The 27166-nt window shown below is 38.6% G+C and overlaps 7 protein-coding genes and 1 long non-coding RNA gene across 13 annotated transcripts in view; 4 read left to right on the forward strand and 4 right to left on the reverse strand.

Moving 5' to 3' along the window:
- The window catches only part of LOC117622552 (actin-histidine N-methyltransferase), a 4512-nt gene extending 4293 nt beyond the window's left edge, over positions 1-219 (forward strand). For both annotated transcript variants that reach the window (XM_034353274.1, XM_034353275.1), the window contains one exon: positions 1-219. This exon is cut by the window's left edge and continues 209 nt beyond it. The gene's annotated coding sequence lies outside the window, so the exon portion shown is untranslated.
- A 399-nt stretch (positions 220-618) lies between these two features.
- On the forward strand, positions 619-2521 carry LOC117622556. Its single transcript, XR_004585006.1, has 2 exons — positions 619-1508; positions 2284-2521. It is a non-coding gene; the product is annotated as an uncharacterized LOC117622556 (long non-coding RNA).
- A 1027-nt stretch (positions 2522-3548) lies between these two features.
- Positions 3549-7807, reverse strand: LOC117622554 (COP9 signalosome complex subunit 3). Its single transcript, XM_034353282.1, has 11 exons — positions 7459-7807; positions 6944-7059; positions 6605-6851; positions 5772-5829; positions 5576-5665; positions 5324-5389; positions 5064-5153; positions 4784-4942; positions 4577-4698; positions 4221-4293; positions 3549-4135 (listed from the first exon to the last, which is right to left on the reverse strand). Exons 1-11 carry the CDS (start codon positions 7638-7640, stop codon positions 4067-4069), a joined length of 1272 nt encoding a protein of 423 aa, XP_034209173.1. The 5' UTR covers positions 7641-7807; the 3' UTR covers positions 3549-4066.
- Positions 7808-7895: 88 nt separating this feature from the next.
- On the forward strand, positions 7896-9002 carry LOC117622555 (phosducin-like protein 3). Its single transcript, XM_034353283.1, has 2 exons — positions 7896-8552; positions 8676-9002. The coding sequence occupies exons 1-2, from the start codon at positions 7955-7957 to the stop codon at positions 8834-8836; spliced, it is 759 nt and encodes a 252-aa protein (XP_034209174.1). The 5' UTR covers positions 7896-7954; the 3' UTR covers positions 8837-9002.
- A 254-nt stretch (positions 9003-9256) lies between these two features.
- LOC117623620 (sister chromatid cohesion 1 protein 2) lies at positions 9257-14415 on the reverse strand. 3 transcript variants are annotated; one of them, XM_034354671.1, is made up of 13 exons: positions 14111-14415; positions 13197-13467; positions 13073-13110; positions 12949-12992; positions 12629-12693; positions 11788-12518; positions 11434-11545; positions 11058-11194; positions 10524-10975; positions 10171-10207; positions 10052-10073; positions 9821-9950; positions 9257-9576 (listed from the first exon to the last, which is right to left on the reverse strand). In XM_034354671.1, the coding sequence occupies exons 1-13, from the start codon at positions 14232-14234 to the stop codon at positions 9430-9432; spliced, it is 2310 nt and encodes a 769-aa protein (XP_034210562.1). In that variant the 5' UTR covers positions 14235-14415; the 3' UTR covers positions 9257-9429. The 3 variants fall into 3 exon arrangements, with proteins under 3 accessions (XP_034210562.1, XP_034210561.1, XP_034210563.1); XM_034354670.1 differs by having other exon boundaries at positions 10524-10990; XM_034354672.1 differs by lacking the exons at positions 12949-12992; positions 14111-14415 and having other exon boundaries at positions 10524-10990; positions 13197-13418.
- Positions 14416-15524: 1109 nt separating this feature from the next.
- Positions 15525-18548, reverse strand: LOC117623462 (transcription termination factor MTERF5, chloroplastic). Of its 2 annotated transcripts, XR_004585131.1 has the most exons (5): positions 18324-18530; positions 17606-17655; positions 17267-17482; positions 15866-17177; positions 15525-15822 (listed from the first exon to the last, which is right to left on the reverse strand). XR_004585131.1 is itself a non-coding variant. In XM_034354455.1 (4 exons), the coding sequence occupies exons 1-4, from the start codon at positions 18392-18394 to the stop codon at positions 16048-16050; spliced, it is 1467 nt and encodes a 488-aa protein (XP_034210346.1). In that variant the 5' UTR covers positions 18395-18548; the 3' UTR covers positions 15525-16047. The 2 variants fall into 2 exon arrangements, 1 of the variants encoding a protein (XP_034210346.1); XM_034354455.1 differs by having other exon boundaries at positions 15525-17177; positions 18324-18548.
- Positions 18549-18608: 60 nt separating this feature from the next.
- Positions 18609-20897, forward strand: LOC117622406 (ribosome-recycling factor). Of its 2 annotated transcripts, none has more exons than XM_034353067.1 (8): positions 18609-18916; positions 19072-19215; positions 19306-19421; positions 19535-19626; positions 19822-19843; positions 19927-19995; positions 20445-20513; positions 20605-20897. In XM_034353067.1, exons 1-8 carry the CDS (start codon positions 18733-18735, stop codon positions 20683-20685), a joined length of 777 nt encoding a protein of 258 aa, XP_034208958.1. In that variant the 5' UTR covers positions 18609-18732; the 3' UTR covers positions 20686-20897. The 2 variants fall into 2 exon arrangements, with proteins under 2 accessions (XP_034208958.1, XP_034208959.1); XM_034353068.1 differs by having other exon boundaries at positions 18665-18916; positions 19075-19215.
- A 245-nt stretch (positions 20898-21142) lies between these two features.
- LOC117622405 (ankyrin-3) lies at positions 21143-25711 on the reverse strand. Its single transcript, XM_034353066.1, has 4 exons — positions 25248-25711; positions 23629-23904; positions 23279-23416; positions 21143-22896 (listed from the first exon to the last, which is right to left on the reverse strand). The coding sequence occupies exons 1-4, from the start codon at positions 25545-25547 to the stop codon at positions 21343-21345; spliced, it is 2268 nt and encodes a 755-aa protein (XP_034208957.1). The 5' UTR covers positions 25548-25711; the 3' UTR covers positions 21143-21342.
- Positions 25712-27166: the final 1455 nt, after the last annotated feature.

Here is a 27166-nt window from a genome sequence, read left to right on the forward strand (position 1 = left end):
GACTATATTTCATGGGACAGAGAACTGCTTTCAAAGGGAAAAGACCCGAAAAAAAAAAAAAAAAAAAAAAAAAAAAAAAAAGGGGAGAAAAGAAAGAATTGGTATGAAGGATGATGCCTCTGATAATTTTGGTAGCTGATGTAATCTGGGTCATTCTCTGTAAATGATGTAAAGATTGACCGACCAGATTTTATCCAATTGTGTTCCTCTTGTACATTACTGGCTTCGTAATCTCTCGTAAAAATTAGAGATATTTAGTGATATACCCATTTCTAGCACTAATATTATAAATAAACCCTACACAATTGAATTCCTATAAACAAACCCAAAAAAAACCCAAAAAATGATAGCTAACCTTATTGAATTTAATATTGATTATTAAATTACTTTGATGCCCTATTGAGTGCTTTGGGTATTTTTATGAGATTTTTGGGTTGGGCTTGTTTTAAGAAATTGATGGCAGTTTTGTAATTTATAAGAAGTTAAAAGCTTTTTTGTTATGTTGTAAATAAGCTTTGGGTGTGTTTCTAAAGTCCATTTTATATAGGGTATTTTTATAATTTGGGCCCCTATATTGGGTATAATAGTGAATCTCCCTAAAAATTATTGTATCTTGATCAATTGTTTAGAGGTTATTTCATCTTACCTTGCTATATTACAATGTTGATTTCGTTTCACACTTCTCCAATCCTAACCCCCCTTTAGTAATCGGACCCCGCACCACAATGTTTTCATTCCTGCGTTAGTAAACAAATGAGCATTCCCATTTTTGTTTAGTAAACACGCCCTAATATTGGGCCTGTCCCGGCCCATGCAGACTGCCAAGCCACCTTCATTTGTTTTTTTTTGGTCTGAGCCAAGCCACCTTCATTTTCCTCAATTAAAAACAAAAGGAGCGCGTATTGCATTTTAGTGCGCTGAACAGTATTCTCTGCTCTGCTCTGCTCATCAAGATCCGAACCGACCTTCACTACAACGCCGCTCTGTGCTCATCTCAATGACTAAATCCTCTCCGCCACCTACTCCTAGCGTTTCTCGGAGTTCATCACCGGCGTCAAGAAAGAAATCAACAGTTGCGTGGAGTCACCGATCGATGATCTACGAATCTCAATCACCGAGACGAGCTCGTCTCGCTTTGCGAAACTCGTTAGGGTTTCCAATTGTTGGTACCGTATCGGCCAGAAGATGATCGACGGATCTGACGCAGTTTCGAAGATGGCGTTCAAGTCGAATGGGCCAGAAGTTTTAGGAGTTCGATTGCAAGAGGATAAGGAGACTAGGAATTCGATTCTCTCCGTCTTCAGGAAGATGCGGAACTCGTTAATGGCGAGGTCATTTGGTTATTGCGGTGGAGAAATTCTGTAGGCCGTGGCCTCGAGTTCGTCTGAGGCATCCAAGTTGTTTGGTGGTTTCAGTGGGACGGTTGCGGATAGCAATGGGAAGAGGTTCGCGCGGGAGCTTCATTTGTGGTTTTGCAATTGGTGCAGTTGTCGATCTTCATAATGCAGGTATTCTTCATCTTATTTTGTTGACTTGGGAAAACATATCAGTTTTCGTCTCTGTCCGTTGAAAACATATTGAAATTATGGAAAATTAGGGTTGAGTATTCAATTTCCGTTCATTGGTTATGTCAAATTACCGTCAGGGACGTTAGATTACTGAATCTACTGTTGTTCGTTGGTTATGTCAAATCACATAAGCTTTAAGAAACATAACATAACCTGCTTGAAAATGTATCTGTGCTTCATTGTCAAAAAAGGAATGTTGATATTCAGAGTTAGGTTTTCTGGTGCATTATTGTTGATTTGGGAAAACATATCAGTTTTCATCTCTGTCCGTTGAAAACATAATGAAATTATGGAAAAATTAGGGATGAGGCCTGCTAGTAGTCAATTTCCGTTCATTGGTTATGTCAAATTACCGTCGGGAGCGTTACATTACTGAATCTACTACTGTTGTTGGTTGGTTATGTCAAATCACATAAGCAGCTTTACCTTTTTGTTTTAAAAAGCATAACGTAACCTGTTTGAAAATGTATCCAGAGTTATGTCAAAAAAAGGAATGTTGATATTCAGAGTTAGGTTTTCTGGTGCATTATTGTTGTCTTTCCTCAAGTAAAGCTCCAGTTTGCAACTCTGTTTCACAACTTTGTCTCCTCAGCCGTAAATGCATTCATTCTTCGTTCCCTTTGCCTGCCTGTCTGCTTTTGCAATGCATCTTGTTTTTCGGTGTAATCTGTTAGTAAAGAATGAGTGTTAATACTTTTTCTTTTTCATGGTGAAGACGGAGGACGATGACGAAGAAGGTGAGAGACTGAAGACTCCAAAATTCATATGATGATGATGATGATGATGATGAGGAAAAAAAAGAAAGCAAAAGAGGAAATTTTCGAGATGGGACGGAATAGAGGAAATATTGAGAATGTGGGCCCAAAATATTGCGCCCTGGTCCTACCCACGGCTCAATAAATTGGACACAGCACAGAAACCGGCCCAATAATCGGAAAATAGGTATAAAGTCAGCCCAATAATGTACATGTGTCGGCCCAATCAAATAAATGTCAGCCCTATAAAGTGAAAACAGGCCCAATGATATGAAAGAGGCCCAAATACAGCCCAGTAATGTGAAAACAGGCCCATAAACATCATAGTAGGCCCAAAGGTGGCCCAGTAATGGGAAAGCAGGCCAAAATTAGCCCAATAATGTGAAAACAGGCCCAATAACATAAAATAGGCCCAAAAGCGGCCCAATAAATTGAAAACAGATCCCAAAGCGGCCCAATAACGTGAGATAGGCCCAAAGCCATCCCAATAACTTGAAATCAGGCCCAAAGCCGGCCCAATAACGTGAAAACAGGCCCAACTTTGACCCAGTAAAGTGAAAACAGGCCCAATCACATGAAACCAGGCCCAAAAGCAGCCCAATAAAGTGAAAACAGATCCAAAAGAGGCCCAATAACGTGAGATAGGCCCAAAGCCATTACAATAACTTGAAACAGGCCCAAAGCTGGCCCAATAACGTGAAAACAGGCCCAACTTTGCCCCAGTAACGTGAAAACAGGCCCAATAATGGCCCAAAGGAGGCCCAAAGAAGGCCCAATACTTGAAAATAGGCCCGATAACATGAAACATAGCCCAAAGGCGGCCCAATAACGTGAAAACAGGCCCAATAAAGTAAAACAGGCCCAATATAGTGGAAAAGGGCCCAAAGGCGGCCCAATAACATAAAATGCCTAAAAATTGGCTCAATAACGTTAAAAGCCCAACTTTGGCTCAATAACTTTCAAAACAGGCCCAAATGTTGCCCACAGCGAGAAAAGCGGCCCAATAAATTTTAAAAGGCCCAAATTTGGAAGTGATTTAAAAAAGGGCCAGGATTCGGTCCAATAACGTAAAATGGGGCCAGAAGTAGGATCATAATGGGCCTATTAGAGCTAAATTGGGGCGGAAATTAGAATGTTTTGGCCGCGGAAAAAATTATTAAACGCTTGTGAAAATAGTGGGCCCAGGATATGGCCCACAATTTTCGGTACGAATTGAGGCCCAAGAAAGCCCAGAGTTGATGGGCCAAAACAGTATAGCATACATTCCTGTGACCCGCATTACCAGGCTCAGTGGTTTTAAAAAGGTGAAGCCCAAAGACGAAGAAATTTATGGGCCTGTCGAACCAGATAGTTTGACATTAGAAATGTTCCTGGTGTAAAGCCTCGAATGTCGATCCATAGGCCGACCAGGCCTATATCCTTGTTAATTTTCTTACCACTGCACATGCATAGTTTCAGCTCTCTCTAATGCCTCCTTTCTGGACATGCTATTTAAATAACCGTTGTAGGAAACAATAAAAAAATAATGCAAAACAAAAGCTAATACAAAACATGACCAAAACTAATTCTATAACTAGACAGTACCTAGAGATATCTTCTTCTCAATTGGGAGAAAATCACTGAAATTTTTTCATCTCTTTGCACAATAAGGAGCCGAAAAGACATAAAATGGTCCAGCATCTTTGCCATCACAATTCTCAAGTTCACGTAGATAGGTCGATATACAGCGTGATCCTGCTTAATTCATATGTTAAATTTCTGAGGAACAGTGTCGAAATCATCGAAGTCAAATCTCTGTCGTTCTCTTCCAACCTGAACATTAATGCAGGTGATTGTTTGATTATCATGATCAATAGCTTTACAACCAGTTCCGCTACAATGTGGAAACAACACTCACCTTTCCTAAGAACAAAGCATCAGACGAGATGTTTTCATCCATAGCAGTCAGCTTCCTTGACAGTGCCATTATCCTGGATGGAAAGGAAATAAATAAATTCAAAATCGAAAGAAGAAAAAAAAAAAAAAAAATGTCACTAACTGTAGTTGACATGTGGAGGTAATATTTCACTGGAAAAATATTCCTTTCATCGATCTAAATGATATCGCATCATGAAGAATTAGAGTGCTATGTTAGCATTAATAAACTACAAGTATTCACGATTCTCTCTCTCTCTCTCTCTCCACCCGCCACTGCCCCCCACCCAAAGAAAAGGGCAATAATCCAACATATAAATTGATAACCAAACAATTTACCTCTGTATTGATGAGTCAATATGTTCAATCATCTGACAGGTTTTATACTGTTCAGGATCCTCAAGAAATCTAACCATTCCATCTTTCTGGTTAATTGTGGCAAATATCTCACCATCTTGGATCTGTACATTGAGAAAGAAAAAAAAGTTAGGGTACAATACTAATATTTGTAATACCAAAACTCTACTGCTAGTACTTTGCATTTACCATTTGTAGCACATGCATTTCTGCCTCCTTGGCGCTGTTTAGTTGAACACTGTTGGCGATATCTTGGAGGGAGAGAGTCAAGTATGTCTGAGTCAATCTCTGAATGTTTCGCTTATACATGGAAGATATAACCTGCTTCACCAGTCCAAGATTGTTGTCCTGAGGGAAAACACAATCAAAAGCCTTGTTAAGAAGGTTAAAGATTCCATGAAAGAGAGAATCATATTGCATCCAATTTGTCAATAAAACCAACAGGATGAAACTATTATAAAGAACTCACGTTTTCAAACTTTTCCTTGTACTTCTGCACACATGTCTCCAATTCTTCAATTTTTCCAGTGCTATAGCTATTTGCCAATTCAATGTAGGGCTGCACAATAGAGGATTAAAAACCAAATGAAGTCAGTGGAGCTGGTAAATTACAGCTCAAGTGCTAGCCTAACATTATCCGAACTTATATATGTAGATATCACAAAGGCCAAGAAACTTATAAAAGAAAATAGATCTATAGTGAAGCGCAATGCTCAACTTTAGCTTAACCTGACAAAAGTTCTTCAGATTCCTCTGAGCTACTGATGAGGTGTATTTAGGGAGACTGGTAGAGAACTGTCACCATGAATAAAGCAATCATCAGATTATCCTCAAATTTATTAACAGCATAAACAGATGAACGTGTCAAGTCAAAACCAAGCAAATTGACTCTTTCGAACCATAGTATCCCTGTTGTGTGAATTGACTTACAAAATCAAATTAAACTTCAAGTAGAGGGATCCATGCGAAGAAAAGCCATACCTGCCCATGGTGAATGAGTGAAGCCAATATGTACTTTTTGTATGCTTCAACAGCTATTGCATTAATAACAGTCATTGGAGCTGTTACAACCTGGAAAATATGTTTCGCGATTAGGATGGACAAGTATATAAAATTCAAAATACAGTAGATAATTTAGAAAGTATAAGGAGGTAAACATAGAATATAGATGACAGACATTGTGTAGAAGCTCCAATGCTTTCTGAAAACGCTTTTGTCCGATGCATATCATCCCCCTACAGTGATGTGAAAGGTGAAATATTGTAAGAAAACTTCCTTGGCAACACCAAATCCTCAAAGCTAGAAGCATTAAAAAGCCTTCTAAAGACTAATGACATTCCACATCAATCATCAAACTGATGAATCTTCAACTTATTAAAGTGGATTCTCTCACCTAGCACACAATGGATCAATTCCAGTCTTCTTTTCAAAATGAAATATAAGTGTTTTACATTTAATCAGTAACTATATTCCATATAAATAATCAAGTAAAATGTAAGGCTAGAAACGTAAATAACCACAACAAATGAAACAGAATAACACTCTTAAAACAAGAATGTGTTATCTTACTTGACTTATTTAATCAATTAAAAGTAATTAATTATATTTAAATTTCTAATGGTCCAAAGAACCAAAAGAGAAATATGACATTTCAATACTCTTAAAATGGATATTTATAATTCACTCTCTTACTAAAATTATATTACCAAATAAACTACAAACCCTGAAAATCATGGTTAATGGTAATAAAAATTTCATTCTCAAAACATAGGATTATGAAATCCTATCAGTTGGCTCTAACAATATGACAGAATCCTACTCTAAAACAAGAATTCCAGGAGCGTTTCCTAGATGCAAGAGCATATAAAACATAGAAGAAGTAAGAAATGTCAGATGAAGAAAGGAACACTACCAAACATAATTTTCTCAATAATTAAAAACCAGTTAACTTAAATGAAAGAAAATGTGTCAAACTGAAATAGATAATACTCTGCAGAAAGAGCCACCCACCCGTAATAGCAATAGAGAAAAAGATCCCTTGGCTGATCAACCTCAAAAATGTCATCACCTAAAATGGACAATCCAGCTTTATAGCATTTTGACAACAAACAAAGAAGAAGAAACTCTGGATGCAAGGAAGTCAAATGTTCTGAGGAGGTCTGAATTTTCCGAATTGCTGTCAACATTGGTGCCACTCCCCGCAGTGGTTCTTCAAGAACCATAACTTGATCTTTGAACCTCTTACAAACAGATAGGACTACAAACAGAACAAATCAACAAGAGTAGGAATCAGAGGTGCAATCTAACAACATTTACACAAGTCCAATATAAAAGAGTAAAGAATAATACATTTATCAGGTGCCAAACGAATCTGCTCCGTATCACAGGAATTGATAAATGTGGCAATAGGCAAAACCAACGCACTTCCTTGCTCCTTTGAAATCGAACCAGAAGAGCATGCCTCTCTGACAACACATATACCCATTAAAGAGAGTCAATTTCCACCGATTTCCAAATGCTCGTGAATACTAACTTGGCAGAATCTTATACAAAAGAACCGCACACTACAAATGATTTAGACAATCAAATTTCTAAACTCAAATGCAATTTCATCCAATGCCAGAATTCTTAGTCCAGAATTCTTAGTGCAGATTAAGGATTTTCCAGAATTCTTTTAAACGCAACGCAGATATAAAACTTCAATCTATGTGGATTAGAGCTCGCACTCTCACCCGATAATCAAACCCTAAGACATTGTGTACAAAGCCGTCCGACTAAACCCTAGGAAACCGATCATTGAAAAAGAAAAATACATTAATGAAATTAGACAAAAAAGGTATTGTTAGAGTGAAGAAGAGGCTCACAGGATGTAGAGGTATCCGAGAGAGTGCTTGGAGGGGTCAAGCTGGTCCAGAACAGGAAGTAATCGAGTCGACTCGGCGTAGAGCGAGTCCGGCGCCTGCTTCAGAACAACATGAAGGTGCGAGATGTCCCCAGCGCTCGATAGCCCTTGGATATTCGCCACCAGAGCTTGTACAGCGTCCATGGTTTTAGGTCGAGCTTTCGATTTCTACGTACCGGGAGCAGAGAAGAGAGAAAAAGCTTCGAGAGCTCGTTCTGGCTTTGGTGTATATACGAGTCGCTTTAAAAACGCAAAGAATGGACGGGGATCGACTCGTCGCTTTCGCTGAGCTGAGTGTCCGGTTCGATTAATAAAACTCGGTTATTAGGATAATAATAAAAAGGGTAAAAAGTCATTTTTGGGATACGTAGTTCACCTATTTTACAACTTGAGTCACCGTAGTTTTAATCCTGTAAACGTCAAGGAAAATTCCAGAGAGAGAGAGAGAGAGAGAGAGAATGGCGGACTATCACTTTGTGTACAAGGACGTGGAAGGAGCATCGACGCAGTGGGATGACATACAGAGAAAGCTAGGGAACCTACCAGCGAAACCACCAGCGTTCAAGCCAGCACCTTTCACTCCGGCCAATGATCAAGCCTCTCTTCCTAAAGACAAGTCCTGGATCGATGAAAAGACCGAGCAGGACCTCGAGGACCTCGAAGACAATCCCGATCTCGACGACGATCGCTTCCTCGAAGAATATAGGAAGAAGAGGCTGGCTGAGTTGAGAGAAACAGCTAAGGTAGCGAGGTTTGGATCGGTTGTGCCGATTTCGGGATCAGATTTCGTGCGAGAGGTTTCGCAAGCTCCGGCTGATGTTTGGGTGGTTGTGATTCTGTACAAAGAAGGAATTGCGGAATGTGGGGTGCTGATGCAATGCTTGGAAGATTTGGCTGCGAAATACCCAGCTACCAAATTTGTGAAGATAATATCCACCGACTGCATCCCAAATTACCCAGATCGTAACGTTCCCACTGTTTTGGTGTACAACAGTGGTGCTGTCAAAGCAAATCACGTCGGCTTGCGAAGCTTTGGCCGGAGATGCACACCTGAAGGTATTTTCACTTTGACCTTCGGTTGGGTCTTTTTTAGCACATTGAATGTGGAGAAGTGGAGCATAAACTTCAACACCAATGTTCACAAACTGTTTTTAATGAATTTTTACTGAATATTATCAGGTGCGGCATTAGTTCTCTGCCAATCAGATCCTGTGCTCAACGATGGGCAGAGTGGAAATGGCCGGTCAAGGAAAGCTGTGATCGATGGGGTTCGCAAGAGGTTTATAGAGAAAGTTGTGACAGAGCATGAAAATGATGACGATGGATCTTCAAGTGATTAGACTTTATATTTGGTTTCTTCTGTAAGAGTTTGAGTTCAGATGAATAAAATGACCCTTGTTTGTTTGTGCGTCTTTCCAGTTCTTGCACAACCTTTTTGCTTTTCCCATTGTTTTTGTGAAAGATTATGATTCTCATGTGTTAACGTGAGTGGCTGATTCCGATGTGTTAGAAAGTGCTTGTAATTGAGTTGCACCTAATTTGTGAAATCCACCAAATCCATATGGAACATAGCCATTCGGTGTTTTTGTCTACCAAAAATAGAAAAAAAAATGAACTCCATTGGCACCACTGAAGTATAAATAAAGCACCGGCTAGGTACCCAAAAAAGAAATTTAGTGATTTCAAACATCTACCGTTGGACATATTTATTTGTGAAAATCTGAAAAAAGTGGTGGTGGGTTATAGAATTGGAGCTTCAAAAAATATGAAAGTTTTGAAACTTTATTTTATTGGGGGCATTATCACATGCCCGTCTTTCTGACATTTTTCTAAGGAAAAGCCACTCGAAATAGAAGCTAACTTTACATGACTAATTAACTTCGTACAAAAAAACCTACTCTGGTGGTATACAATTTATGCAGCACAGAAAATTCTATGCGCATAAATACATAGTTTTAGAGGCGCCTCTGTTAACCATATCGTCTGCCCACGTTTGGTTCCAGATGGGGCGTTTCCAGATCAGAATATCACCATACGCATCATCTTGCTTCACATCCACGTACCCTTTAGTTTTCAACACCTGCAAAAATAAATAAATAAATGAAAAAAAATTCAATAATGTATTACACACGGGACTACCAGGTTTTGATCTGCATGTTTGGACGTAAGAATTTTGGGGTTCATGGGATAAGTTTCTGTACAGCAACATTAAAAGAAGAAAGAAGCAGCTGGCTCATGAATTTGGAAGATGCACCATAAAATGACCCAAACTCATGACGAAGCCAAATCAAGATTCTAAACCACATAGTACAGATAGATCATACCAGTATCTCATAAAATAGCCTTGCACTTTCTCTCTTAGTTCTTCCTTCTGAAACCTGCAACAAGTTCACTTCCTCCTCTCCTTGTTTTTTACGATTCGGAAAATGTCTCTGCAAGTACCTTGCAACTACTCTGTATGCACAAGTTGTCATTGAAGAAAAAGTTGGCGCAAGAAAAAATATTAGCCCTGACATTTATGCCAAAAGAATTTCAAGAGGGCAAATCCACCATACCTGGTTCTTCCTGACCATCCATCTACAACAAAAATAAGTTTCAGAGTTTAGGATTGAGAAAAAAAAAAAATGCAAATCAAACAAAAGCTAGCTTAATGAAATCAATTTGAGCCTCTTACCCACTTCAGGGTTAACTCCTTCACATAAATCAATCTCCTGAGGCAAGATTAAAAAGAATTAAAGAGACATAATCAATTCCAGAACAAATGAGAAACAAAATAATAACATGTAGCAGCATCAGTATCATACATGCTTGTTTCAGACCTTTAATAGTAAAAGCAAGCTTGTCATGTGCATTCACTTGTCTGAGTACCACAAATAGAAAGATTTCCAGGATGGCTATGCTCTATACTAAGTTACTAACATTGACTTATCTACATGTCTATCAACAGCTAGTATCTGAGAAAAGCATCTAACCGTTTCTTGTAGATGCTTTTCTTACAATAAAATTCCATAGTAATCATTACTTTACCTCATTCAGCAGATTGAAATCATGTTCTTGATCCCTGCCCAGAAATGGTACTTCTTCTACAGTTCCAGATGGGTCAGCTTGCTCCCTGCCCAGGGATGGCTCTTTCTCTATCCTTCCAGATGGCCCAGGTCCTAATATATCCCTGTCCAGAAATGGTAATTCTTCTAAACTTTCAGGTGGGTCAGCTTGCTCCCTGCTCAGGCATGGGTCTTCCTCTATCCTTCCAGATGGCTCAGGTCTTACTATATCCACATCATGAGCTTCAGGGCTGTTTGGACTCTCAAATGATTTCATTGACTGTGAGCGACGAATAGGTGTTTCTGGTGCAATTTCTATTTGCTCTGACCTACCAACACTTGGAGATTCCAACACATCTAACTTTTCTGGAGTTCCAACAGTTTCAGCAGGTTCTATAATCTTTAATTTCCTTTTGCAGGACAGGGATTTAAGTTCTTGTGAAACACCAGCTGCAAATGCGGTTAGCAGCGGTTCCACAACTGATGAACCAGAAAGTAAATAACGATAGGAAATTACCAGGTAGCAATGGCTCCGAGAAATCATGGGTTAGAATTCCAATTTGACAGGCTTTCCAAACGGCAAGGGCAGTTTGAGGAACTTTTCTTCTTTTAGAAACCAGGTCACTTGCATCATGTATGCTTCGCCGGATTACCCTGTGAAATTTTATGTTACGGTTTCTTATTCCTTGGTCAACTTATAATCCATTGAAACATAATTAAAATCCAAAGTGTCCGAAAGGATGTTATTTCAAATATAATGATGGATGCTCCAAATGTCATTTTAACTTTTATGGATAAAATTAGAAATAATTTCTAGCCTAGATTTCTACAAATACACAAAACAGGAACACTTCAATTTAACACATGTAAAGGGACAGTAAACCCTCACGTACTCATTAGGCAGCACTGTCATATCATCAATGACACATTTTCTTTTCCTAGAAATTCGAGCAGATTCCTTAGTAGCTGGTGTACGAATAACCATAAACTTTGGTGTAGTAATACCTGCATTATGATAAATAAATTAGGACAAACTTGTCAAGCATACATGAAATTTTGATTTTATATATATATTGCAAAGCAAAAGATGGAACTCAGAACAGTATTTGACTAAGAAAAACTAACGTCCAACTCTGTATATAAGGTGCTAAAGCAACTCTTTTTCAAGTCCTAAACAACTATAGGAATTGAATACTTAAGAGGTAAAAGAAAAATAACATTAAATTCCTTTGTTGAGAAGTATGCACCTAAAGCACTGGGGAGCTTGGCACCAGGAGTTCCATCATATTCAACAGAGAGAGGATCTGGATCTTCTTGCACAATAATTTGGTGTTCTATACTTTTTGGCGAACTCGTCTCTGGCAATTTTATTGGCTCTCTGTCAATATGATTCTCTTCACCAGATGAACAAACAAGTTCTCGAGATTGCTTAGCCCCAAGAAACATGTCAAGGTCCATGTACTCTTCTTGAGAAACTGTACATCTTAGCAGTTTTTCCATATTAGCTTCTGAGGCAATTAGATTATTATCTTGTCTTATAACCTGACACGTCTGATTTTCTGGTTGCACCAACTCTGGTTCCATAATCTCCTCACGATCAATTTGATGATCTTCACTGGATGATCTAACATAGTAGGAAGGTTCTCTCTCAGTCCCATAGACTGTCTCTAGGTTCAAACCTTCCTGAGACAACGTAAGGTCTCGAGGCTTTTCCATGCTTGATTCTCCTTGAATTCCATCTTCAGACGGTGCTATAACTGGAGCCTTTATCTGCTCTCTATTAGTTTCTTGATCTTCTCCATATGAAACAACTTGGTTTGGAGTTTCTTCCTGAACTCCACAAAATGTTTCTAGGTCTGTGCATTCTTCTTGAGAGAACCTATTCTCTTGAAGCTTCTCCACAAATGCTTCTGAGTTGGCTCCATTACTTGATGTTCTGAACTCCATGTCAAAGTCCAACATGTAAGATGAAAGTACACTGAAATAAGAAATACTTGTCAAAAATAAGATTAAAGGAAAGTATTCGAAAATGAATTTAGGGATGACACAAAATTATAAACTTCGAGCATCTTGAATGGTTATACGTACTCTTTGATTGGGGTGAAATCAGCAGAGGAAATATTGTCACAGACACCAAATTCCTCATAACCATACTGCACAAACACAAACTGACACCTCAGGTGCATATTCTGGACGAAACTTAATCAAACCTATGAAAATTCTTACGAGGCAGGAAATTTGGAAAATCATTAAGAACTAATTGTCATAAGAAAATGAATGTCTCTTAGGGCCTGAAAAGAGATAAGTTAATACCATGAAAAGTTCAGCAGAACAAGAAAAGAATGAATGCATATTAGGCTAAAAAAACTGACAAAATAGATAAACATTAGAATGACTATGTGACATACCATTTCTGAATAAAACTGTCCAATTCCATTCCCCTTTGCACAATCTGTTTCATATCATGCCGAATCGTGTAAAATTATACAAATAGAATTAAGTGAATAGTATTCAGGACCAAACATTTGATACCTTTAAGTGTGATATCTTCATGGGACACCACATTGCATCTGGGAAGTAAGGGAAGCAAACATGTTAAATATGAGAACTACATACGGTAATATCCTCAAAAGGTTTTTTAAGCTACACAGCTTACCCACTGACATCTTCAACTTCAAGGATCCCCAGATCAAAAGCATCAAGTTCAAATCTATCCGGTAGAGTAACAGAGTAATAAGGCGCCCGCAGCTTGTCTGCATCTGCATTCTTTTTTGTACTAACCACAAATTTGTTGATTTTAATCAGCACTTCATTGCAATCATTGAACAGATATTCAACCTTTTTCGAGTATATTCGAACGACACCAAGAAGAAGGTAGGCGAGAACCCTGTATGCAACAACATCCCATTCATCTTGCAAAATTTTATCTGCACCAAGAGAATAGGGTTTAAAGATATTTCAGGCTCAATGTCAAATAACATGAAGAGGTATTCCTGGCAACCAGCAAAAGAATAACATTTTTCCCAGAAAATTCTGTCTTCTTCTTACAACTTCTTATGCAAAACAGCCAGTGACTAATGACAAACCCAGAAACCTGAATTAGGGAGCAACTAAGCGGATCCAACAAATGGCTAGATGGTTGATAACAGTAACTAATGGCAAACCCAGAAACCAGGTTATAAAATTAATGTACTTCAGAGCAAATACAATGTAATTAAGCCACCAAATATGAATACCCGTGAAGAGCAAATACCCTTTCCATAATTGAAAAAGAAAATCTTCCTAGCACTCTTCTAACAACACCCGCTGCCCGCACATGAATATTTTTATTAAAAACGAAAGAAACAGAGAAGCCCCAAAGAGAAAAAAAAGAAAGAAGAGAAACACTGTTTGGTTTTTGGAGAAACAATCAGAGAAAAGTTAGCAAACAGTGTGTGCTCAAATATTGTAAGAAAAAAACCCCATTACAAAAATTTATGGTTTTGTTGTGATTTTCCCCTCATTTTTTTCAAATGTCAACCAAAGGCAAGCAAATCATGAGAAAGACGGCGAAGAGAAAAGGAAACGAACCAACAGAGGAGGAGATGTCAGTCTGAGTGACCTGCGCCTTCTTGAGCTTTTTGAAAGAGTAAGCGGCAACCCAAATGGCGCCCAAAGGCCCCTTCCTTGAAAGGAGGCACTGTGAGTAGAACATGCCCTTTTTCCAATTGGCTTTCTTTAGCTTTTTTTCACTCTCTCTGTGATTTGGTTCCTCTTCTCACTTATTTCGGAGATAAAAGGAAAAGAAACGCACGAACTGCTAACTGCAAACAAATGCCAGGGGCCACGGGAGGGAAGGAGGTCCTTAAGAAATAACAAGAAACGGTCGATTGCTGTAGTGTGCCCGGTAAGTCTCAGACCCAAAAAAACAAAACAAAAATATAAGTAAACAAATTAGGCAAAACCTTTTTCTTTTTCTTTTTTTTTTTCCTAGGCCCAATTTAAATTTAGGCACATTCAATTCAGCACACGTCATATTTTTGGAGATTACAAATCAAGCGGATTGAAAAACAAACTGTATCAGAAAAGACAAGATGGAAGTTAATGATAAAGATATGATTATAGCAAATATCTTTTCTATGTATGGTTTGTGTCAAATTTTCATACTAGACTACCCAAAACTTATTTTTAGGATGGTAATGTTACATCGTATGTCTGCCTCATATTTATAAATTTAATTTAAATGCTGCTATATAACATGTTCCGTATTCTAGAAAGAACACTTATTGCCTTTAAAAATAAAAAGTATCAAGGATTATAAACTTATTTTATTCCATGAAAAATTAGATGATGTTAATTAATTACTTTTCATTTTGGCTTCTTTGGTAGGTGACAGTCTACCTCCCATATTTATTTGGTGGGGTACCAAATTTGTATGACTTACTATTATTATTTTTGTAATTCAATAATAGTATTGGATTTTTGAAGGGAAATATATTGTATATAGTTATTTTTTTAATTGATGTGATTATACATCTTATCTGTCATATAAAGTGGTATAAAAATATAATAATAATAGTATTATTCATTTCAAAATTGTGTTATTTTCTTTTTTGGGTATGCTGTAATTACACATTTAAAGCACAAATATACAATGAACTTGAATTTGTAAAAAAGTTAAAAACTTTGGTTTATGCCAAAATGGGAAAAGACAACACATATGAGACATGTCAAAGACCAAGAAGATAAAGATTGTGAATTAACTAGCAGTAAAATGCCACCCCACATGCATATATTCAAATTTTAATCCACCATAAATCATTCTTCTGACACGAGTAAAAGACCCAAACGACGTGTCAACCCATCCTCAACTAAAACCCGACCAAAGACCAAGGCTGCATGCATTGGCCAAATGAAATGAGCAAGCATATTAACTACGGATTTATGTGCGGTTACCTCGAACTGTCTGGCAAATGCATTTTCAAAACCAAAAGGGAACCGCCCAGACAGAATATGAAAGCTTCTCTCTAGACAATAGTATTCGTTTACAAGGAAACATAAAACTAAGATTAGAGTAATTGGATTGGATCTAAAAAGTAATAATAATCCGAACTACAACGTACAAAAAAATGTAACAGCACAGAGCAAGTTTCTACCAGCTTTCCAAACCCAGGAGTTTAGAATAGAAAAACCTGGCAAATACAAAGAGTCATAAAAGAGGTCAACCGGGCAAAAGAGTTAGGATGGCAGATGATTCTTCATTCATTTGGAGGATGTCACTCAGCAAGTAGCAACAGATACAACTCCCTCCTGAAGCTTGAAGAAAATTTGACAACAATCGAATACCTCCTGTCTGCACGCGCAGCTGAGATGAATCACATACATTGTCCAACTTTCGAAACGATACATTTGACTCTATTCCCCAGTGAAAGCACATCCATTTTTAGCTTCAATGTGGCACCTGTACTGCATCAGTGCTCATATTGTGCATGTGCATCCTGTATTGTTACAATATTTGCTCAGAACTTTCATTGTTCAACCTCCGATGTAAGATCATCACTGCTGATATTTGGATCTTTTCCAGCAGACAATTTCTTTATTTTCTTGTTGAGAGCCTTATCAAAGTTACCAGTTGATAGTGATAATAACTGGTTCAGCAGCAGCCTCACCCCACATTCCTTCATTAGTGCATACCTTGGTTTAATCCTTTCTTCCAAACTATAGCCAAAATATTGAGGGAATTTAACCAGCTCTGATTTTGAATAATCCATGGTCAAAAAGAACTCCCATTTTGGTATCAAATTCTCTGCCAAGCTGAAAGTATATAATGCTCCATATCTTGAAAGCATGATCCCAACTTCCTCCATACTGTATCCCCTCTCATAGAAAAATTCTGTTACAGGCTTCAAGTTGGCTTCAATACTGAGACCAAAAAGCGTGGGAGAACGATGGAGCAGAACAGCAACATCCACCCCCAATGAGAGAAAGTACTCAGCTGTTGGCCGTAACTTGTCCTCTACACTGTAACTTATAATGTTTGGGCAGCGTGTCAAAACCTTACCTATGAGCTCGGCTGAAAGGCCCATTTCATATAGAAAATCTATGGTCGTCTTCACCTTCTGCCTACTATAAGTGAGAAGCGCTGGAAACCGGTATATCACTTTTGCCCATTGTTTCTTGTCCACACCCAGATCTTCTAAGAAATTCATGGTAGGTATGATATTTTCAGATAGACTGATTCCACACAGCTGAGGCCTCTTATTAAGTATTGTAGGAATATCAGATTTTGGCACCCCAAGTTCGAGAAGAAACTCAACAATTGGCTTTATCTTCCCCTCTAAACTATAATAGGCAAAAGACGGAAATCTGCGCGCAATTCCCTTGATTTGATCAAGATCCATGCCAAGCTCTAAAAGGTAGAGAATGTGAGGTGGGAGCTTCCCAGCTGGGCCAATTTCACTTACTCGAGATATCGCCTTTAGCTTCTTTAAATCCACAGACGATTGAGATTTAGTAACTGGTGCAACTGGCTTTTCTTTTACAGGTGCATTTGGAAAGCTTTCCACCAAATCTACCAGAAAAACTCCATGCTCATCAAGAAGGGATTCGAGGTAAGGGATTAGAGCCTCCCTAATCTCAAGAGTTGTTAGCTCTCGTCCTGCAAGAAGATTTGATTAAACAATTTAGAGCTTACAATAAATATGTAAGCTAGATCCAGAGAGAAGCAGTAATATGTTGAATTCGAACCTACTAGATACCGGGATTTATGAACAGCATGAAGCCTAGATATCAGGTGCTCAACAAAAAGGTCTGACTTGTTTATGGTTCTTGCAGCAACTGTATGGCTGAGGCCTTGTTTCTTCAAGAACAAGGTTAGGACAGCCCTAGCTTCTTCTTTTTCAGCTGCTAAAAGGGCTGGAGATACCAGTTTTAAGCTAAATGAGCCATCTATCCCGGAGTCAGCTGTACACGTGTTGAAAGATATTTGTCAAATTTTCAAGAAAAATAGATCAATTGTGTGCAAAAGTTGTAGTTGACATTGTACTACGAAAGTTGTATTAGAGAAACGTTTTACCAATTGCTTACCAAACTTCGCTCGACAGAAAAAAAGTTTCTGGGGGAAAGTAATTCTAGTCCTGAAAAAAAAAAGGATCGAAATCAATTTCCGTCTCATGACTAATAAAAAAGATAGTGAAACAAAAAGAGAAATTGGGGGAAGATAGAAAGAGATAGCACATGTTCAGTGCTGAGTCTCTCAACGGCTTGGGGTTTGGCAGGAAGTAGCTAACAAATAACACCATAATTCGAGTCTATCAAAATCTACCTAATCACATTGGACCCTTCAAGCTTGCAATCCCGAAAGATCCCGATCACAAAACCGAAAATGATTTGAATCCTTAGTCTACTTTCCACCATATACAAGTTAATTGGTGCACCAAGCCACCAATGACCAATACATATTTCATTTTTCTACCCATCTATCCTCAGCGTGCCTACTACATCTCTGTCTGCTGTTGCCAATATACTAACCAGCCCCCTAGTCCTCCTTTTAACAATAATATTATCACAATCCCATTATATAATCAACTTGAAAATGTCTTGAAAATCTCTATTCATATAATATTATGAACAAAAATATCAGCTTTAACCTCACAAACTTTAGAGGATACTGATACGTCAACTTGAAGCTTGAACCATGGAAATTGCACCATTTACATATTCCAATTGGTAAAGACAGTTTGCCAGTATGTTCTTCGCCAATTAATTCAGTTGAGAACTTGAGACTTAAGGGAGAGGAAAGTACCTGGTGGTGCTGAAATCTACTTTCAGAGGATCCACGAAGTAGGCAGGCCGAATGGCACAGAAAGCTTCCATTTTCAGCTCAAACTAGCCAAAAAACAACCAAAATCTTAATAAATTTTGAGTCTTGGGCTGAAGAGAAGAAGAGCGAGGGCGAAGAGTGGGTCTTGGCCTCACTTGTGTTTGGATATGCTTAGTGTGAGTGAGTCAGTGTGTGTTGTTCCACAGGGTACCACGTGCAAATTCTGCTGCAATTAGCTTAAAAGCCTGATTATCCTAAATTTAACGGATAAAACGTCGTCGTATCGTGTAATATTCTGAAGTCCGAAACCAAAACCAAGGCTTGGAGGCCCAAAATCTCAGGCCTCACTGCGCGGGGTTTATCAAATCTAAAACCCTAGAGAGCTACAGCCATGGCGATCTTTCTGAGACGCGCACTGTCATTCCGAAACGTCCTTCTCCTTCGAAGCTCTGCGATTGTCGGTCGCGAGCTCTTCCAGTGCAACTCCGAGGCACCGCAGAGAATTCTGTCTCATTCCGCTCTTGAATTCGTCAAAGAAAGTCGCAGAGGCTTTGCCAAAGGCCGCAATAAATCAAGTACTCTCCTTTTCTCTCTCGCTTACTGTACAAAACCACATATATGGTATCTAAGAATCGAAGTTACTGTTTGGCTTAGCGGCACAAAAATTATATATTTTTTCAAATGCAACCTTCAAAATTTCACTCCATTTCTATGATTTTCACATTTTTAGAAGATGACTCGGCTGCGGGCACAATTGAAGTTTTGCCAAATATGGGGCCAACCATTAAGGCAAACACGACCTCGCAAATGGAGGCGGCAATTACAGCATTGTCAGCAGAATTAAGCAAACTACGAACTGGAAGAGCATCTCCGGGTACATTCTCAATTTCCCGGTTGTCAAATCGCTATTCGTATGCTCACTTCGGTTTGCTACTTATCTTAGTTGTCTGAAATGTTTATACAGGAATGCTTGACCACATTATTGTGGAAACCGGTGGCGTCAAGCTGCCCCTGAGTCAGATAGCCGTTGTTTCAGTCCTGGATTCGAAAACATTATCGATAAACCCTTTTGATCCAAATGTAATGAGGGGATGCCTTTTTTTTTAACTTTCTGTTATATTGTGAACTTGCTATATCTTAATTGCAGTTTGTTTCTCAAATATTTATATTTGGCTCCAAACATGAGCTTGCAGGCCTTACAGAAGTTGGAGACTGCCATTGTTGAATCTGCCTTGGGGTTAAATCCTAAAGTGGATGGGGATCGATTGATTGCAGCTATTCCTCCGTAAGCACACATCTGATTGTAACTCATGCTGTTATGAATTTTCATTGCACATTTTTTTATAGAGGCTGGTGAAAAACCTTAAGAAATACACTTGATGTTTTCTTTTAGTTTTCATATTCTCCAAGCTAAGTTGGTCTTGGCCAAGTGTTTGATTGCTTGACTAATGTATCTTTTTCTAATTTTTGTGATGGCCAGATTGACCAAAGAGCATGTTCAGGTGACTTTTAACTGCTTTCACCCTCTCTGTTTTTTGTCGTGTCTGATAACTACTATGTCTTATCATTGAACATATTCTACCAGGCTGTATGTAAAGTGGTTACCAAGTCCTGTGAAGATGGCAGACTAAGTATAAGAAGAGCTCGCCAAAAGGTAACTTAAAGTCTTTTTTTTTCCTTTTTCTTTCTGCTAATACATTTTTAGCAGGTTCGAATCATTTCTAGACAAAAAATATTGCAATTGAGGTGACTGCGATATTCTTCTTTGTTATTTTGATATTCACCAAGCATCAAGACAGAGAAGTATAGCAATACTTTTCACACATTCAGTATCTGGAATCTCTCAATCCTAGAAGCATATAGCAGTAGCAAAAAAGATGCCTTTGAAAGATATGACACTTCCCCTTAGTTATGATTAAATCTTTAGTTTCCTGCTCTCTAGTCTGGTGGTTCCATGAAGAAATGTGTTATTTGTAGTATTGAGGACCAAAACAGTGTTAGGGGTTGCAAAAGGATTACCCTTGATATGTGAGTACGAACGAATTCTATGAGTTTGCAGCTCTCCGGCTGTGTGACTAAATAGATTGTTGGTTTCTTTTACAGGCAATGGATACAATAAAAAAGTTGTATTCAAGATACCCAAAGGACGACTTAAAAAGATTGGAGAAAGAGGTGAGCCCTAAATTATAAGCTAACTGCTCCCTAGTTAATATTATGCGACTTTTATTGCTCATGGGTTCTTCGAAATGGCTACATTTTCCAGGTTGAGGAGTTGACTAAAAAGTTTGTGAAGACAGCAGAGGACTTGTGCAAGGCAAAGGAGAAGGAGATCAGTGCAGGCTAAAAGGTGGTATTTTGTCTGTGTTTTTTAATATTCATTGGCGGAAGGCCCCACCTCCTTTCTGGAAGAGCTATACCTCAATTTGTTTTTGTAGAAGAGTCCTTTAGAAGTTGCCATTCAAAATCAGAACATAGATGTTTCAACTTATGATAATTATTATTATGCGATACTGATGTTTCAACTTACGATAAAGTGGGCTCATTTAAACGGTTTCAGAGATTTAGCCGCCATGCATAAAGGATCCAACGTATTCTCAGTGTAGAAGTTGCCATTCGAAATCAGAACATAGCCTCATCTCAATTATTTTGGTTTGCTTACATCTTGGTTCCTCAATCTCGCTACCATAATAATATTTTTTATCTTTAGATCTCTATTAAAGATTTATGGCGTCGTTAGTTTGAAATTTGAAAACCTTTGGACACTCATTGACTCGCTGGAAGTTAAAGGGGAAGCCATTTTGTGAACAAGCGAAATCTGTCGGATGCTCGATATCCATTGTCCCGTACGACGAGAAGTGAACTCATTTACAACTGAGGGATCAAAACATTTACAATAAAAAGAAACGACTCTACTTCTAAATACTTCAAGACGAAGTATTCCAGAAAACATTTATACACCCTACTGCCTCTCTGACGCTATCCTCTCACCAGTCACCACCATTCATGACTCCCTCTTATTACCCAAAACAGCCTCCTTTGTCACAAGCTTTATGCCCCTCACCCAAAGCTCAGCGGTTTCAACCCCACCTTCACACACAAAATGCACCTCCTTGTTCTTCGTAGTCACCACCCTAAACAATCCAGCTTCATCCGCATCACTCTTGCTCCTCCTATTCCTCCTAAAAGCTGGGCTGGGCCCCACCTCTGCATCCCGGCATATCACATTTCTCCGGTTCGACGTCCCCCAGCGCAGCACCCCTATGGCTCCCACCATTCTCATCTCTTTCCCATGAGGGCTTCCTTTCCCTCCCTTGGTATGCTTCCAAACATGGGCTCCACCTAGCACCACCCTGCGAGCAAGCTCATCCAGTATCACACACTCCGCGTCATTTTTGGTACCGCAACCACTCTTCCTTGCTAGTGAGAGTGGTGTTTCGCCTTTGGCATTCTTCTCATCCAAATTTGCCCCATGAGAGATCAAGAGTTCACACACGGGACCATAGCCTTCCCTAGCCGCTAACATGAGTGGAGTGTAACCATCTCCATCAGGGACATTCACATCGTAGCCTCTACTTGTTAACAATTTGACCGCATCAATGTCCCCGCGACGTGCAGCACAATGCAGAGCATAGAACCCTCCAGCATAGCGATTGCCCTTTTCTAGTGCATATTCGAGCATTACCTTCTCAAATAGGTCACGGTTTTGGCTTAATTCAGATAGCGTAATTGCAGTCTCACCAGACTTGTTACACAACTTTACATCAGCCCCTGCATAAACCAGCAACCGGAATGCTTCCACATAACCCTTCAAAGCAGTGATCATGACTGCCGAGAAACCTTTATCATCCTGATAATCAATGTCAAATTCTCCTGAACCAACTACAGCTTTCAAGGCCTCCATGTCACCGGCTTGAGCTGCAAACATTAGGGAAGAGAACACAGAAAAGTTGCTGGACCTTGGTATCTTTCCAGCTCTTATTACAAGTATCAACGCTTGCTGAAAACCAAGGGACCAGCGATTTGTCCCAGCAATTGAGCTGACGGACTGACCAGCAACATTAACCAAGCCAAAATCAGCACCAGCCATGGCCAATACTCTGAGACACTCTTCATGCTTATATTTTGCACAGATCATTAGAGCTGTCTCACCAGAATCTGTCTTGGAGTTTATATCACATCCAGAGTCGATTAAACACTGAACAATTGTTGACAAGCCAAGCCGGGCAGCCATGTGTATTGGATTAAACATGGTCTTTCCAGTTGTTTTAACAGGTGATTCTACATTGGCACCACAACGTAAGAGCACATGAACGGCTCCTACATTACCACATAGGATAGCATGGTGCAGGAGAGTTCTTCCACAATGAGGGGTATCAGGGGAAATATGTTGGAGGAGCATGTGCAAGATAGAACCACTTGCTTCAAAATACTCCACTGCACACCAGGTAATGGGATAAGGCTCTGCCAGTCCTGCCCCTACCCGCAATTCTTCCCCTGTGGCTGTGTCCCATGACCATGCTCCCAGCCTCACTGTCACATCTGTCCTCGCACCAGCCTATTGTTTCCATTTTGGAACAGAGAACAAACGAGGGCTGTTAGTCATGTGGCGTGAAAAGAAAAAGATAAGTACAATAGTAATTTTAGAAGATAGAACAGTAACAATACTATTGTCCTGACTGAAGATACATAGAATCAAAATCATTTTCTGTTTAGATCCTATTGCAATCATAGAAATGTGTACCACTCTATCGCTATTGAAAGGTACAAATCCAGCTGTCACAGTTAATGCACAAGAGGGGGATGGGGGCCTACTCTTATTGGAATCTCAATTGAAATTTACTTTTCTACTACTCCTAATTTATGGCTTTCAGGGTCATATTTGATTGCGCACCAAATTGTTTTAAACTAAGCGAAACTGAAATTGAAGTGCAAGTCACCTGTAGCAGCAAACGAACAATCGAGACCTGCCTACTAACAGCTGCAGCTACAAGTGCACTACAGTGAACATTAGTGTGCAGCGACGGCTTAGATGACTGAAGCAGCATCCTATCAGTTGCACTTGCATCCACACCACACTGCCGTTGAGCAAGAAGAACAATGTTATCATACTAATAAAACTGATTAAATAACCATAATAGGATTAATTCACTATTCATTCATCAAGCCTATCCGGACATTATTAGATCAGTTCACCTATATATGATTACTAGAAAATCATTTTATGATTTACTCTTCAACAGAATATCTACTTGTCTCAAATTATGGTAAAATGAATATGATGTTCTACCTTCATGAAAGTGTCCACCACATCAACAAACCCCCTGCAGCTTGCTGTGACAATAGCATGCACAGCAATATGGGGCCGGATCAAATCAGAAGCTATAAGCAGCTCCACGAGCCTCGCATCTCCATGACAGCTTGCCTCCAGCAGAGCTTCCTCACAAGCTGGTTGAGATGCTCCAGCTTTCAGTAGGATCTCTAGAATCTCAAGGTGGCCCTCTCTCACTGCTGCTGTTGTCGCGAAGCCTCTGAAGAGTTTCTGATTTACATCAGCTCCAACGCTCTGTAATTTGAGGAAAATACCAATCCTCTGTAAGTTGCAAAGCAAGAGATGACAATGACATAATACTATTCCATCCGTCTATTATTTTCTTCACTTTAATTTCCTCATAATCTTTACAATAGTCAAGAAGAAGATATCAAATCTAGTTCATTAGCAGGTATTTTGGTTTCTTCATCGACTACAAAAGGTCATGGAACACGTGCAGACAAAATGAGGGAACAAATCTGATGTGATAGGGAAAGAAGCATGGAACTTTCAACAAACAGTTCATTAATACGAGGGAAAGCGGAATGTATAATATCCACATAATTATCTACCTCAGGCTCGGAACAGAGAGTTTGAGACAAACTCGATATGGGGTCTCAAGGCCATTAAATAAGCTATCTCCAAAACTTATGTATTATCAGTCGTGTCGTGTGTATCTCATTTCTTTTAGCAGGTCGTTAATTATGATATAGAATCAAAGAAAACACAAATGCCCAACTAAGCAAAGACAAAATAATAATAATAATTTTAATAAAAGGTCCGAATAACAAAACAACATAAACTTTTGGCTCTAAAGCGCAGAGAAAGAATGGTCAGAAACTAATGACTTCTCCGTTCAAGTGAATTTCAAGGTGAAAAAATAAATATAAAAAATTCCCCAGTAACTGTAGCAGACATCTTTCAAAGACTTCAATGAGTTAATGTTGCATTTTGTGTGAGATCGACAGGCAATAACAACAATGACACATTATTGATATCAAAGAGTTCAAGAACTTTTCTATGGAACGCAATATTCCCCCAGAAAAAAAATAATTTCGAATCCTAATTCTTTTCCTCCAAACCTTTGAAATCAGCAGGGGGATTTAAAATTCTTAAAGCTTGTATAAATAAATAAATAACCAAAAAATCATAGAAGGCTTTAAAAATTTCTTGATATCAGTAGTCTAGCATAATTCAAATATTAAAAGAATGGTTTAGCAGTAATTTTTTGAGTTTCCGAGTAAATATGCATAGCAGACAAAGAACTCCGTGAAGTTCTCCCCACAATATACTGTAACAAAAATTGGGAAATGATGGGTCAAAAATTTCTTAAAAAATGTGAGATGTGAATAGGCCAAACCACAGTAAAGTATCCTTGAATTCAGCAGACGAAAACTTCAAATGCAGTTCAAATTCTACAATGACAGCAAAAAAAACTTATAAAAGCATAAATACTCTTTTTTATAAATCAATTCGAGCACAAAATGCTTTCAAAATCGGTGAAGAATCAACTATGTGTATAAAACATTTCAAATCTCAACTTCAACCGCAGTGATCTGACAAAACACGAACCAAAACCAAAGCCTTAATCACATTACCAGTAGTTTCTTCACCAAAGCTACACTTCCAGCATGAACGGCGAGAAAAAGAGCTGTGACGTCGGTTTTGAACTCCTCGTAGTCGACGCGGACTTCGCTCGCCGATTCGTCGTGCAATAACAACTCGGTCTTCTTTGTTTTGAGGCACACAGCACCGACGAAGTTGACGTCCACAAACGGATCGGCTATACACTCCAACGCCGATTTCAGATCGCCGGAGAGGGAAGCTTCGAGAAGGCGTTGAGAAACCTCGGCCTCATAGTCCACTGGAAACACCTGCTTGCCGGAGAAGACCGTCATTTTCCGGCGAACACGTGACGGAATTTGTGCTTCGGTAGTAGCGGTCTTTTGCTGCAAACTCAGGTGAGAGCTCGCATGCGTTATATCTCTCCAGTCTCTCTCTCTCTATCTACTCTGTAGTTCTAATTCTAAAAGAAGACGCGAGGCTCGAGAGAAAGAAGAGAAACTTGAAATAAGTGAGCGCTAGAGAGGGAAGGGGAGGCTGCAAATTTATCGGGACCGTTTACTTTCAAATTGATTTAACTAGGGTTAAACAAGGATTCGACTGAGGGTTACAGACGGGGGTTAAAAAATTATTTTATCCAAAGGGCGTGGGGTCCGCAGTCAATTGCAGTAGTGTCAAAGGGTCAATCTCTACTGTATGAGACTTGAGCCGAGTCACTGGAGGGCCCCACCCAATGGATAGGCGCTTACAGGAACCCTGAGTCGGCTTGAATCTTGCAGAAAATATGTATAATGTAACACTGACAATTGTAATTAACATTGTAATGTGGTGATAAGAAATAAAGAATTGGAATCAAATCAATTACTCTTTTATCTTCCGTTTGAATGGGAGAAAAAGTCAGAAATTTAAGAGGTGAAATTGACAATTTCCTTATTTGGCAACTTAAGTACGAAATTTATTAAATGATGAACAGAAAAAATTGTATAAATTAAGGTATCAAATTCCCAAATTTAATTTCCTTTAAAATATGCGTCATTTCAAATTGTTATAGTGTTATTTACAAAATTTGAATTTTTCAATTGCCATAAATTGAAATAAGAAAATCTAAATTTCATCATTTTATAATTTTATATAACTTTTAATTTCTTCGTTCAAATAGAAAGATAATAATTTTATTAATATAAATAAATAAATAAAATGAGAATCAATGAATTATAATCACTCCAATACCGAGAACATTTCCCAATGCACTTGATGAGCCACATACATAGCCTTTGTATACCAATTAATATACATCTTTTGATTAAAGTAATTTAAAGGGCAATACTTAAGATTCCGTCGTGAGTTTCATGGTGTTGATCCTATTATAGTTTGAATGTAACCGGAACAATCTCTGTCTTTCCCCTAGTGATAAGAATCTAGACATAAAAAACAAGACCAACAAGGAAACATATATCAGAAGAAGATTGAGATCCAATATATATATATATATATATATATATATATAGTAATTTGTTTGTCTTAAATTTTGAAACATGAACAATGGGATTTTAAAAATCGCAACTTATTAATGAATAATTAATATTTAAAAAAAAAAATAGAGGATGGTGTGGTGGAGCATGGTATTGGTATGAGTAGTATCCAATGCTAATGAGTTGAATTGTAAATATAGATGCCAAAAATGAAATAATTATTAAAAGAAGAATACTAATAATAATATAACAGATAGCACAAGTTGTGTCGCGGAATACCAGGACACAACCACACTCCATAAACCTCAGCACCACCGCTATACATACATAATACACGGCTAGCACAGGGAACCCATGCAATGTCCCAAAGATTTTTAGCAGCGCTAGTAAACAGTCCACAGTCCCAATGACAAGATCCTATATCTACGTACCTCTGTGAAACTGAAACTGTATAATATTAATAATTAAAGTGAGTGAAAGCA

This window comes from Prunus dulcis, chromosome 3 (genome assembly GCF_902201215.1).
Source record: "Prunus dulcis chromosome 3, ALMONDv2, whole genome shotgun sequence".
NCBI classification, from domain to species: domain Eukaryota; kingdom Viridiplantae; phylum Streptophyta; class Magnoliopsida; order Rosales; family Rosaceae; genus Prunus; species Prunus dulcis.